At 42.5% G+C, this 13717-nt stretch overlaps 1 protein-coding gene across 1 annotated transcript in view; it reads right to left on the reverse strand.

Moving 5' to 3' along the window:
• The window catches only part of IGF2BP3 (insulin like growth factor 2 mRNA binding protein 3), a 155321-nt gene extending 151434 nt beyond the window's left edge, over positions 1–3887 (reverse strand). The window contains exons 1-2 of the mRNA XM_042920208.1: positions 3445–3887; positions 2010–2070 (exon numbers count right to left, since the gene is read on the reverse strand). Coding sequence (XP_042776142.1) covers positions 2010–2070; positions 3445–3619 — 236 coding nt within the window. The 5' untranslated portion in view covers positions 3620–3887. The remainder of the gene's footprint in view (positions 1–2009; positions 2071–3444) is intronic.
• Positions 3888–13717: the final 9830 nt, after the last annotated feature.

Raw genomic sequence — 13717 nt, forward strand, 5'->3', positions numbered from 1 at the left:
GGATTCTCTGCCTCTGCCTCTCTCACAAATGTTAAAACATTTTTTAAAAAATACTGAGCATTTTAAGGTTAGCCAAATAAAGCCTGAAATTTTAATCTACGTTGTTAATGAAACGAAAAAGCACCCACTGATATAAATACTTGCTGCCACTGGTGGCATTTTACCTTATATGCTTTCCTAAGAGGAACCCCTGTTCGTTATAAAGTAACAAGTACGTTTTTCAGGTTGGGCAAAAGTCTTTAAGAATAAAACAGGCTGTTACCAGATGTTTTTAATTTAATTCACTACACATGGGGAGAAATTCACACCAGGCTAGAAAAGAAAATCAGGAGAGCAAAGCTAAGTAATCTGCATTTACATGCAGGTCCATAAATTGTATCTGAAAAATGCCAGACATTTAACGTTTAAATTTAGAAACTCTCAAATGCTCAAATGCCAGTCCGACACAACCATTTGCCTCTTTTTTATTCAACATTTGAAGAAAATTAGGACACGCAGGCTAAACATGAAACCAATTAGAATTTGCAGAATGTACTTACATTTTTTTCCCTTAGGTATACAATTTAGACTATGCCTTTAAATTTTTTAAGGAGATAAGACTTTACCCTCAATTTTCTAATTCCTATTAGAGAGAAATCAATTTAGATACTTTTCAGTACCTTTCTATTGTTTTAGAAGCTTTTAACAAAGAATACCCCTCTATATGTGAAATAACTTGACCCCACCAAAATTCCCAACTGGAACTAAACCTATCTCATCCAACAAATGTCTTTTCAACTGTCCTAATGAAAATTAAGTACATGAACAAGAGAAATCCACAAAATTCCAGCTAACTAAAAACAAGGTTTGTAAAAATGCTTTACCTGAAAGAGAGCTCAATATAGAAATAAGCAGATGATGACATTTTATACAGCCATCTCTCTCTGCAGAGCACCAGAGAAATGCACAGCAACCCTCTCCTGCCCTCCAGCACACACACTCACCTATATCCAACCAGACACATGCAGTCCTAGTTTATTTAGGTTAACTTTCAGCTTATTGCTTAGCGCAGGTTTAGAAGCGGGGAGAATGGGAGGAGAAAAGCAGAAACTCTAACCTCACCTTGTAAAACCCAGAAAAGCACAAGCTAAACCCAGCACCAGTTAGGGAGCAGCGCCTTTCCAGTTAGCGACAGAGCGAGAATCTGGCCTGCTCTTGAGAAAGGAGCCATTTCTTCAAAATACTCCAGAGATTAAAACAGTCTCCAAACGTTTTGTAAAGTGACACACTACACATGCTCTCCAAAAAGTGCAATCCCAGTGCGTAAGTAGTATAGATCTTTAGTCTTCGCTCTCTTGGTGGTTATTTCTAAGCAAAAATATTGGGGGGGGGGGGGGGGGGGGGGGGGAAGGGGCGGGAAACAAAAGGCTGGTATGCAGCAACCTGTGTAACTCTAGAATGACTGAAAAGGCGCTTCTGGGCAGGAGAAGCCCAGGCATTCACTCACGTGTTCCAATCAGCAAATTTCACTCTTCTCAGATACACAGACCGCCTCCGAGGCCTCTCTGACTCCTCGCCGCCAACTGGGGGCAGAGAAGAAAAGGCACTCCACACCCACGCGTGTCTGCAGCGGCTTTCCCCTATCCTGTACTTGTAGGTGGGTAGTGGGGGTGGAAGAGGGTCACCCACTACTTCCTAATTCTTACAGAGTCCCCAAATCACCCTTCAAGACTTTGATTTCCTATTGCAGCACCTTAGAAGAACGTACAGCTGTGAGGGCTTCTTTGAGAGACTTCACCAGTAATAATCCAGTGGCAAGAACCACACACAAGACCTTTATTCCTTAGCAGCGCGCCCGCACACACCTGCCATAAACTTAAATGCAAGGAATAAGAAACGCCGAGCCATCCAGCATAAAATAAAGCCATCCAAAAAGCATGGGAGAAAAAGAAGTTTTCAGCTGTGTTGAATCTTTCCTCCCAATAAAAAAGTGAGAAAAGAATTAATGAGAACATGATAAATAAGCTCACCTTTGTCTTTTTGGGACTGAGTGCTCAACTTCCATAAATTTCCCGTGCAGTTCCACTTTACCTGCGGACATACAAGAGGTGGGAGACAGTTGGCTGGGTTTAGCCGCTCTTCCCGCAAGAAGGACCCGCCCAGCCTAAGCGGCGACACAAGTGACCAGAGACCCCCACGGCACGGATGCGTCTCAAGGCCGGAAGGGAAGCCCGGACCCGCGCGGGTGGAAAGCTGACCCCTCGGGGCTGTGTGTACAACTTACAGTTGGGGGGGCGGGGGTCGACTGGCTAGCCCACCACCTGGGTAACATTCTACCCCCAGGCCGCCTCCGCCCACCTCAGGGGGTCACCCAACCCCACGACAGCCCCAGGACCGACGGCCCTTCCGCCCACCTCCCTGGACACTCCCATAAGACAAACTCCGAAGAGCCGGCTACGCTGGCTTTTTTCAGGGAGGGACGCAGGGCCCTTCTCCGACTTCAAGCCCAGGCCCTCTAGGAACAGGGTAGGCGCAGAATGCACCGCCAAAGATGCACCTCCGCACAGAATGAACGAGGCGCGAAGGACAGCGCGGCGCCCGCCACGCAAAAAAAAAACACGGGCTCCTGGAGGGACTTGAGCGCAGCCCCGCCACGCAAGGTCCCGCGCGCGCGGAGCATGCCCCGACACCCCCCGAGGCCGGGGCGAAGAGAAAGGCCGAGGCAGGGCGCCGCAGCTAGGGCTCCCTTGCCCGCGACCACCCGCCGCCCTCGCCCACCTGCCCCTCTAGCTCGTCGGACGCGGGGAGGTTGAGCGTGGAACCTAGGTCGCACCAGCCTGCGTCCCGCAGGATCTAGAGGAAGCGCCGGGCCGCCTGTGTTCAGGCAGCAGCAGCCCGCGGCCTCACTCTGCATCAGGGTCGAGGCCACTTTGTGTTCTCCCGCGCCTGGGGTCTGGGGGGAGACGGGGGAACTACGAAACCAACACCGTAAATAACGTGCAAAGAGAGAAAGGAAGGAAGGAAGGAGGAAGGGAGGGAGCGAGGAAGAAACGGGCGTCCGCGCTCGGCCCCCAAGGCCCGGCGTGCCGGAGACTGGAGCCCGCGCCTGGGCCCGGGCGGGGCAAGCGCTGAGAGTCCGGCGCTCGCGGTCGCGCCTCCCCCAGCCCAGCTCCCGTCCGAGCCCGCACCGGGGCTTTCTGGACAGCGCGTCCGCCGTCTGCCCGCAACGCCCCGGGAGGAGGGGAGCCGGGTTGGAGCCCAAGCTGAAGAAAGCACCCTGGACCTCACGCGCGTGGGCGCCCGGGCCTCGCCCCACCTCCCCGCCCGCTCTCGCCTGGGCCTGGGGCCCTGTGTGGACGCCCCGGTGGCAGCCGCGGGCCTAGCTCCGGGTGCGCGACCCTGGCAGGCCCGGGCGGGCTGCGCGGGGCTGGAGCGGGCGCGCCGGCGGGGCTGGGGCGGGCCCACCTGAAAGCGCCTCGATGGCCTTAAGGGCCCAGCTCTCGTCCGGACAGTCCACGAACGCGTAACCAGTCTTCACCAGGAAGGGTCCCGACACCGGGATCTTGGCGTCCTTGAAAATACTTTCCAGGTCCGAAGGGACCGCATTCTCGCTGAGGTTTCCGATATACAGTTTGTTCATTGTGAAGAGTGGTTGTTATTAAAAAAAAAATTCACAGGAAAACGAAAAATTAAAACCACCCACAGTGATGGAGGGCTCCGGCGGGTTTTGTTCTCTTCGTTTTCTCGCCGTTAAAACACACCAACACAGTTACAACCAAGAACAAGAACGACGAGCGAAAAATCAAATCCGAAGGTTCTTGTTTTTCCTTTTCTGAATATTTAAAAAAAAAAAAAAAGAAAAGAAAAAGCCTTGCTACAACCCAAACGCATCAACGAGTCTTCCTAACTCTGAGGAGGAGGCGGGATTAGCGAAAAAAGGAGAGGAGGAGGAGGGGAGAAGAACTACTTTTTGTCTCTTCCTCCCCAACCCCTTTGGCATCGGCCAGCGGACTGTGAAAATATCACACTACGTGAGGGCAAGCGCCGCCTCCCCTTAAAAAAAAAAAAAAAAAAAAAAAAAAGAAAAAAAAAAACCCAGAAGGGTGACTGGCAGGAGGGAGGGGGAAGGGGTGGGGGGGGACGAAGGCGCAGGAGGCGGAAAAAATCCGCTCCGAGTGTCCGGCTTTTTGAATGAGCCACGTGTTCAAACTACAAATCAACGTCTCACGTGAGGAATCCCAGCGCCTGAATTAGAGTGGGTTTCGGGGGAAAAAGGAGGAAGAGAGGGGGAGGGGAAAGGAGCTTGAGCGAGAGACCCTGAGAAGGGAGGAGGAAGAGGGGAAAAAAAATGCTAAAGGAGCCTCAGCCGGGGCGCGGAGGGGAGCGCGGCTGGCGGCGCTGATTGTCACAACAGAGTTTAGAAAGGGTTATCTGGTCGGGGCGGATCCTGAGGGGGAGGGGAGGAAGGGAAGATTTTTTTTTTTTTTAATGAGATTCGGGTGGAGGTGCTAATTAGGCAATTTCTCAGCTCTAGTTACCAGAGTTTTAAATATTCGATTTTTTTAAATAGGTAATTAACAAACCCAAAGAGTCGCAATTTCGAACTCGCCTTGTGGCTTTGATGACATTTGAAGTATAACCTCTGCAAAGCCGCAAGCACGTTTCCAGAGCTGGCAGGGGCGGAAACGCAGCGAGGGGGTGGGATGGGAGGGGGCGAGAGAAGCGGGCAGACGCGCCCCACCTTATGCACCCTTCAAGGGCCCGGGCACGGGGGAAGTGGGGCGGCCCCGAGCCAGGGCGGTGGGGGATGGGAGCCCGCGGCGTCCTGGGCGGGTGTCTGGGCGACACCTCCTCCGCCTGCGCTCGCGTTGGCTCTCGGCTTCGCGTTTGCGATTGGTTGCGCGATTCAGAAAAGGCTCAGAGATAAATGAGGCCGGGGGCGGGCTTGGCCACCAGTGGGGGAGGGGAGCGCAGGGGCGGAGGTATTTGGCGTGGGGATGGGGAGGGGGGGTCCCCGAGCCTCGGAGGCCGGAGGAGAGAAGTCATAGTGGGACAAGTCGGTATCTAAACGGAAACCATTTCTTCCTGTAGTTTCCAGAGGAGGAGGAGTGGGGTAGGCTGGTACTTTTATTTAAAGAATTTTAGTTGGAGAACTTGGGACTCTTAAAACAGGAAGACCGCTCTGCGTTACCCCTAGGTGATATTCGCACTTGAAAAATTGTTGAAATCTTTTTCTGCCTCGTTTTTGCCAGCATTTGGCCATGAGAACCATTCATAATTTCCCCTGGATGTAACGAGTACAATGGTGGGTGTGTGGGGGAGGGTCTGGGCCCGGTGAAGCCTTTTACTGGGCCGACAAAATGTAGACTGGAGAAGAGGAATACGGAAATGAACACAGTGCTCGGGTTCTTGTGGAAATCTGCAAGTGCCGTTTAATGATTGTGCACTCTACTCAAAAGCTTCATTTCCACCAGTTACTTGTGGTATATTTTTAACAGGTATTCCATGGAAAAGACGAAAAATGATTAGTTTTAAAAAGCGAATGAAATTCGCTTTATGTAGCAGGGAAATATAAACAGGAATCTTTAAAGACCTGGTACTCTTAGTAGAAAATATATTGTGTGATAGAGAAAATATGATTTAAATGGAAACATTTCAGTATTTAAAATTGATGAGTTCGTTTCTCTGTCAAATCTGTGTATGGCATTTAAAAGTGTATGTTTTCCAATTAAAAGATGAATGACATAATTTTTTCAACATGTGGGAATTATTGCATGAAGCATTTACATCTTTTCTTTTAAAAGGAACTTATAATTTTGTGTTAAGGAACCGGAAGGTGTCAGATCATCCATTTTAAATGCAACTTTTCTAACAGGTTTTTCTTTTTCTGCCAAGCAAATCCAACTTTTTAAATATAAAAAATATAAACTCACTTTCACACTATTTTCATTGACATTTAATTTAGTGAAATGTTTTTACTTTATGAGATCGATGTGCTATTGTGTAATAATACTTAGAACTATATTATGAGTTCTATAAAGAACATTTGGATGGTGAGATTTTAAGTTTATGGTTAGGTTTAACTTTTAAAAAGAGCTTAATTTTCCTTTTCATGTTTTTAAAAAGAAGCCCTTTGTTCTAAAAAAGAAAAAATATGTATTCTTCCTTTAACTTACATAGTACTCAAAATGTAAATATCAAAAATGATTAAATTTTTTTCATGTACCTGTCGCATGTGATCAAAAGCTATTTGGAGAAATGTGTTTTCACTCACTTAGTAATATTTGCTTTTCTAAGTATCTCTTTAAATATTGCAAACCAGTCTTTTGATCATTTAGCTTTTAGTAATTTTTCATTAAGAACAAATCTTCTATATTCAGCTTGCTTCCAAAGTCATTTGAATGGTGCCTTCTGGATTGGTCACTGTATTTGCTCTTACTAAAACTGCGACCTAAGGAAGTATCTACTTCTAAAGCATGGGATAAATTGTTTATTTTCCATAAATACTAGCCCGTGCTGTCGGTCACTATCAAACACATCTAACAGCTGGAAATTAAGACAACTGTGTGCTGTTTTGATGAAATATGTTCCTGGAACTCGTGAACTTAATCTGTGTATTATTTTAACAAACTGGATACTCCTTCTTGGACCTTAAAAACATACAGGAGTTCTATAAGCTCAGACATCAAAGGGTGGTGAATACAGTGCACTCCACTTCCAGTCTTCCAACCACTTAAGGGGTAACTATGTATTCACTGGCTGAGTAAAAAGAACATGGGTAACTGTCTTTTTACTGGCATTTCAAGTGCAAAAGTATCTTTAGTGGATTTTCAAAAATGAATGTAAGGTTAGTCTAACTTCCAGTCTTCCAAGGAGTCTCACACAGGAAATTAACACTGCATATGGGCTACTCGAGTTCTTGCCGAAGCAGTTGCAGCTCCTAATTTTAACCCCACGAGAGAATCCCACCTATTGTGTGTGCTCTGATGCGGCTGAGTGTCACCAACTGCAGCCTGTTTACTCTTTGGACAGCTGCACCTACTCCTTATCTCCTGAAGGCAGTAAAAATGTTTATGGATCAGTGTACTATTAAAGGAGAAAAACTGTTTAGAAGGTCGGTTACCGTTGCTGTATCCACAGGTTATGAGCGAAGGCTGAGCAGGTAGAGGCGAAACAAAGGGCATTCTTAATGCTACCCTTCCTAACACCCGGCCGCTTCTGGGACCACCGGAGAGCCGAAGTCCTTACCGCGGGGTGGGCACGCAATGCCCGCCGCGTCCTCGCCTGGGCCCCATAGGTGTTTTTTAACATACTCTTGCTCCTTCAAACAGCTCTCCTGGACTTATGTGTTTAAACCAGATGCATGATAAGTGATAACCTAACTCTGCTCTCCAGAATCTGCCTTCAGTAATTTTTGTTTAAAATCAGAAATAGTGCCCCAGGAGATGAGAAGATGGGGCTGTTTCCTTTTGCCCCTGGCTCTGCCCGGAAAAAGAGGGCGGGATTCTTGCAGCTCCCACTGTGAAGATCCTTCGTCGATCGCCTGTTCGCCTCGGAGGGCCTCGATCACTGGCCCTGTGGCGGGACAGGCACTTCCTGGCTCCGCCTCGGGGTCTGTTCCTCCGCGCCGAGCTATGGACGAGTTGGACGTGGGGGTCAGGGGAACCTCTACAGTTCCCCTCGCCACACATCACCTGAGGTCCTCCTCCTCCAGCGTGCGCCCGCCCGCCCGCCCGCGGGCCGCGGCAACCGACCAGGCAGCGTGTGTTCAGGCCTATTTCGAGTGTACGAGAGGGCTGCCTGGCGCTGGGGGAGGTTTGGTACCCACGGAGAGAGACTGCAAGTAGCCCTGGTTCAGCCGTGAGCCTCGGTCCGGGGCGGGGCGGGGCCGCGAGACGGGGGCACGCGGCGCGCAAACGCGGCCCCGGGGCGGAGTTTCGCGCTCCGCGGGGCCGACTCGCCGAGACCAAGTTGAGCAACCGGCGTGGAGAGAGACACCGCCCCTGACTGGGGAGGGGGCGGGGGGGGCCTTCTTCGCTCACCCGATTGGTGGACGGAGGGAGCCTATCACCGTCGGCTGCCTCCGCCGGAGCTGTTTGCTGGTTTCCATTCATTGGACCCCGAGCCTCCCTTGGATTTCCATCTTTTGTGGCGCGAAAATAACTCTTTGCTCCCTCTCATTGGTTTTGTTGTTGAGGGGTGGGATTGAGTTCTCTTCGTGTTCTCATTTTTCCTGCCCTTTAACTTCGAGCCCCCAACCCCAACCCCCAAGGAGGAAAAAGGGAGGTAACTAAGGAAGAGTAGAAAATAGTTCGTGTGCGTGTGGAGCCCGCCCCTTGGGCTGACCGCGTGGTGCCCGCAGAGTCCCCACCCTTCCCCCAACGTCCAGCAGCCGGAGGTCCTCGGTTTGCGCCATGCTCACCAGCTGGAGTCACATAGGCTCCCTGCCCCTTTCCAACATCTTAGAATTTATGCCTCTTTTTTAGTTAAAACAAGAAAATACGTTTTCAGATACCTGAATTTTCCTGGGCTTCTAGAAAAACCGACTCTTTCTGCCCCCTCCCTTTCTAACCCCCTTTTGTGGTCCACAGGGTTGTTTTAAGCAAAACCAAACAACCCCTCCAAAAAAAGCAAACGAAAAATTCCGGGTAAAGTCAACTATGCCGAGACCACGTTTTCGTTGAAGCTGCCCTAAGACCAAAGAAGCTGAGACCGACCTTGTAGGATTAGCGATTTCTGTAACTGAAATGTTCTAATTTTACTGAGGTTTGGTAGAGACGGTGAGAAACATAAATAAGGGTTTGTCTTGGAAAAGGACAAAACAAACGAATAATCCTATTTAATTTGGTTAACCTTGAAAGAGCTAACATCTGTAGTGCTGTATTCTAGGTAGTGGTGTCTTTGGTGCGTTTGTGTTTGTATACATAAGTTGCTATTGTTCTTCTCAAAAATAAAGATCAGAACTCTGGCCATGACAGAAAAGAAGGAAGTGTGAATTTGTTTGTTATATCTAATTTCATAACAGACTCAAATTATTTCATTATCTAAAGAAAATGAAATGTACTAATCAGAAATACAACATAATTTATTCACAAATAATTGTTCATTTTTTAAGTCTTGACAGAGTACTTGATTTGGTTAAAAAAAAAACAGTAAAACAATAATTGCTCAGTAAAAAAACTTTGAGAGAATCGGTTTAAATCTGTGAGTTCAAAATTTGTCTATATTGTTAACTCTTAGCTAGTAGGGATGTTACATCATCCTCCTAAGTTCTTTTGGAAAAACTATATTTGTTCTTTCGTTTTAATCTCTAAAAGCCAACTAATTTAAGTAATGTAAATGACTACCTACCATAAAACTAAAAGGTATTTGAGCAACTCTTTAAAACAAAATTTTAAAAACTGACTTAATCAGGAAAGAAAAACTTCTAAAATACAGACCTATTTTGTTTACATTTTGTATATATATTTTCACTACATTTCAATAAAGTGGTTAATAGATATGTATTTTTGAAATTTTCATGTAAAATTATTTCTCAGAAACTGAGTAACTTACAAATGGTTTCTCTTGAGTTGAACAAATTAAAGCTTAGAGGCTACATTTATAGTGTAATGCTGAAGATTATAGAGTTAATAATTTAGATAACCCTTAAACACCTAAAAAAATGTTAAATCCGAAGAGGATTATTTGTAAAGTGATTTTGAGTTGGGACTTACATAATCTGTAATATTTATATTTTGAAAATGACACAGTAGAAAAAACATTAAAGAATTTTTAGAGAAAATTTCAATTTGTAAAAAAAAGTTCCAAATTTAATCTGGACAAGTCAAAACTCTAAAACCTGAGATATTTTCAAATGTTTTCTTGAATTCAAAGATTTCTATAACCAATATTTTTCTTTTAATAAACTTTGTTCTGGTTAGGAGAAATTGATTTATTAAATTTTCAACTATTATGTCAGGAATGAGAATTTTAATCGATCTGGTAACTTTACACATGATGTTAAAGTGGTAGATAAACATGATTCCTTTTATTGCAATTATATCCTTTATGTTATTGCTTCACTTGAGCGAAACTTTAAAATATTCATTATTATTACTATTCTCCTGGGAGGAAGGAGGAATGAGACCTTTAGTGGAAAGAGTCTTTGGTAATTGGTGTGTGTACATAACTATTTGCTGACCGGCCACAGAAAACAAAGAAGATAGGCATTTGTCTGTGGGGGGAGGGGTGTGGAGAGGCTGAGAAGAGTTGGGCATTTAAATTGGTTTCTGGGTTGTAACTCATTTATCCTGCAGGTTTCCTTGCTAAAGGTGGAGGGAAGGTGGTAGAGAGTATGTATTAACTAATGGAGCAAAATGGGACAGTAATCCAGGCATGAAATCCCACTGGAAAGAACAATAAGAACCTACTCTCCTCTCAGATAACCGGAAAGCAAAGCACATGCTGAGGTTATGGCTAGTGTTCAGCGTTTTCTAACACGTGCATTTAAAAGACATATCTTAAGTTACCATTTTCTTATTAGAACCCTTTGTTTTCCTGACCAGTTCTTTTCCAGAATCCCATTCCACAAAATTTGGGAACTAAAAGTCCCTTTCATGAAACAGCAGGTTTTGTGACCTGTATATACAAATCAGCTATAGACAAATCAGCTCCTAGATGATTTTAGAGATAAACTGAGGAATTCCTCATGTTGTCTATAAATAGAAAGTTAATTTTTAGATTTTAATAAGGCAGAGTATATTTGTAAATTCCTTACTTGCAGGAATAATGGTATAGACCATTATTACCATTTCCACTTTGACTCATTAAAATTCATTCCCTCTTGAGTTCAGTTTACATTTTGGTCCTGAGCTTCTTAGTATGATGATCCCAGTTTTAAAGATGGAAACAGCAGGCTAGGTGAGAATTATCATTACTTCAAAGAACTTCAGCTGAAGTTCTTAAGAATCTGAGACCATGAGACATAGCAGAAAAGAAAACAAAACTAAAGATCTGAAATCTTTATCAAAATTGACACTATAAAGATTTGTCCTAAAATTTGTGCCTAACACTTGTTTGGAAATTTTTAACTCTTTTTTTGGGGGTAGCTTGCTTAAAAACAAAAGTTGGTGGTATTTTTTATTGCTTTTTTCAAATGACAAATTTACAATAAATTATTTTTAAAATGACAGTTGCCACTGCCTTCCCTAAGGCAAAGTTTTATTTGAGCTGAGGTTTAATATCAATAATTGGACCTGTGTGATAGTTTTCCCTTATTTAATTTTGGCAAGGGGGTGTCCTGTGCCGGTCATTGAAGTAATTTCTCTATTTTTAATGTTATTTTTCTTTGTAAACGATTCATATCTTATTTATAATCTAAAAATGTTTTTCCTAGCACTTTCCAAGACTTGGAGAATAATTTAAAACTAACTAAATCTTACCCCCAAAATATTAGTAAAGACTTCTTAAAATGTGTATTTGATACAAACAAGTTAGAAATATATTACTATTGAATATTTTTCATTAAGCTAACATAACTGTATGATTCTTTCTAATTCTAATACATTATATTTCTAATCCAGCTATTAAAAATCTAATTCATGAAAGGACACTAACAAAGGTCACAAAAAAAAAGAAAAAAATATCAATTCTATTACTTCCGAAACATGTATGGTCTCTGTTATGTTGACATTTTGTTCTGGGACAATTCAATGTAGAATGCTGTCACCTTGTTTTGTTTTCGTTTGTTGAAAATTGCCTAGAATTTTGCTCCTTGATTCTATTACCATACATCTTATGGTAATTTTTTTGCTCTTATATTTCTTTACTACCAAGAATAAAATGACATTTTTGGTTTTGATTTAAGTGAATGGCCATCTATAAAAAGCCCAATAAAAAACAAACTAAAAAATCTAAAATTTTAGTGTAATGCATTATATGTGCTTTCCTCTGGCAACAATAATTCTATTCAAATTTTATTTTAATTTAGAACCAATATTGTGAACTTTTAAAACAAATTAATTTGAATTTTGTTTTAAATATTAACAAAAAAATTGGGTATTTTCATTCATTAAAATAGATAATAGGGTTACAGATAACATTGCTCTTTCCCCTCGACAGCAACAAATCTAGTTGAGGGCAGTTTTGTTGGGTATGGAATGCAGTCAGTGTGTGCAATTGGACATGAGAATATATACACATATTCCTGCTGAGAAGCCTTTTGTGGAGATTTGTGAAGCAAGATAGAACTTGTGTTCAAATTCTGAGGCTGCAGGTTAAAACAGGCAAAGTAAGCACAATTTTATCATTAAACTTTTTTCTTCACCATCAGAATTCTTCAGTTTATTTTGGAAGCTGGAGAGAGAAGAGTAAATACAGATTGAACTGGAATTAGGATGGTATTAGTACATCAACATTAGAATTTAAATAATTCAAAATGTTTTCATGTTTCTGTGCCTTCTTTTCTATTTTTAAAAGACTATTTTAGTATACACGTTAAATACCCAATAACATCTTTAAAACATGTATGTGATCAATTTTAAAAGTTACAGAATAAGATGATGACCTGTTTTGAAAGTGGTGTCGAATTTATTTACAAAATCTGAAGTTATCACAAAACTCTTCTGTTGGATTGTCTACCACTTCTCTTTGTACACACAATCTATATGTTGATAACTTGTTTTAATCAAAGTAGCATTATTTGACAAAATGTCTTGACAAAAAAAGAGCCAAAGATATGGTCTGCTGCTGTTTTGAAACATGTTTTGAAACCTCAATGTGGAGAGGAAACTCAGATTTTAAGGGAAAGCTGGGTCCTGTTATTTACTGCTCTTTTGATATTTATTGACGAACAAGGAAATGGATTAAACTGTAATGTTGCTTCAGAGGTGACCACCAGTAAAGTTCTCAGTGGCTCTAGGTTAAGAATGTTGTTTCAATCAATGATAGTCCATTCCTATTACTATTTTACTATTGTTGTAAGATATTCTCTTTCTTTGATTATTAAATATCCCTAAATTATTTCATTACCAAGAAGGTAGGGTAGGGTCACGTTATGTTAGCATAGCCAAACATTTTAACACTTAGAGATTTTAAACAGATGAAGAATAACCATTGCTTTTTAAATAAACAAAACAGTTTATTATCATTTATTTTGCAATAAGTAGTGCATGTATTTTCTTATCTATACCAGTGTTCTGCTAATGTTATAATAAGCTGAATTACTCTCACACATGGCAGTTAATGGAAAAATCTCTTACACCCAAAGACAGAAGATACATAAGCAAGAAAAAAAGATCAAAATCAGCATGTTTGTGAAACTCCTTTTGTTTTCTTTTTTGTTTTTGTTATTTGTGGAACTCTTGATTAAGCCAAAAATGAAAGTATCTTCCCACAACAAAATCTAGTAATCAGGTTTCTAGTTTCCATTGATTAAACAGTTAATGGTTAAAACTTGAATGTATGGTTAGTATCCAGATATTACTAATTAACTTGGGAAGAATCTCTTTAATAGTTTATAGTTTCATTTAATGTAACTTTGTGATGTAAAAAAAATTTTACTTAATTTGTTAAAGGTTTTTTTTTTTCATGTTTCCTCGAGGAAAAGTCAAAAACACGGAAGTTAAGCTGAAGACTATTAATTATTTTGTTAAAATCTATTATCTATAGGTTAAAATATGTTTATTTTCCTTCTAATTTTTCCATGAAAGCTTGAAATGTAACCTATTAAAAGCCAATATATTAGGGGTGCCTGGCT

The sequence above is a fragment of the Panthera leo genome, chromosome A2 (assembly GCF_018350215.1).
Source record: "Panthera leo isolate Ple1 chromosome A2, P.leo_Ple1_pat1.1, whole genome shotgun sequence".
In the NCBI taxonomy this organism is placed as follows: domain Eukaryota; kingdom Metazoa; phylum Chordata; class Mammalia; order Carnivora; family Felidae; genus Panthera; species Panthera leo.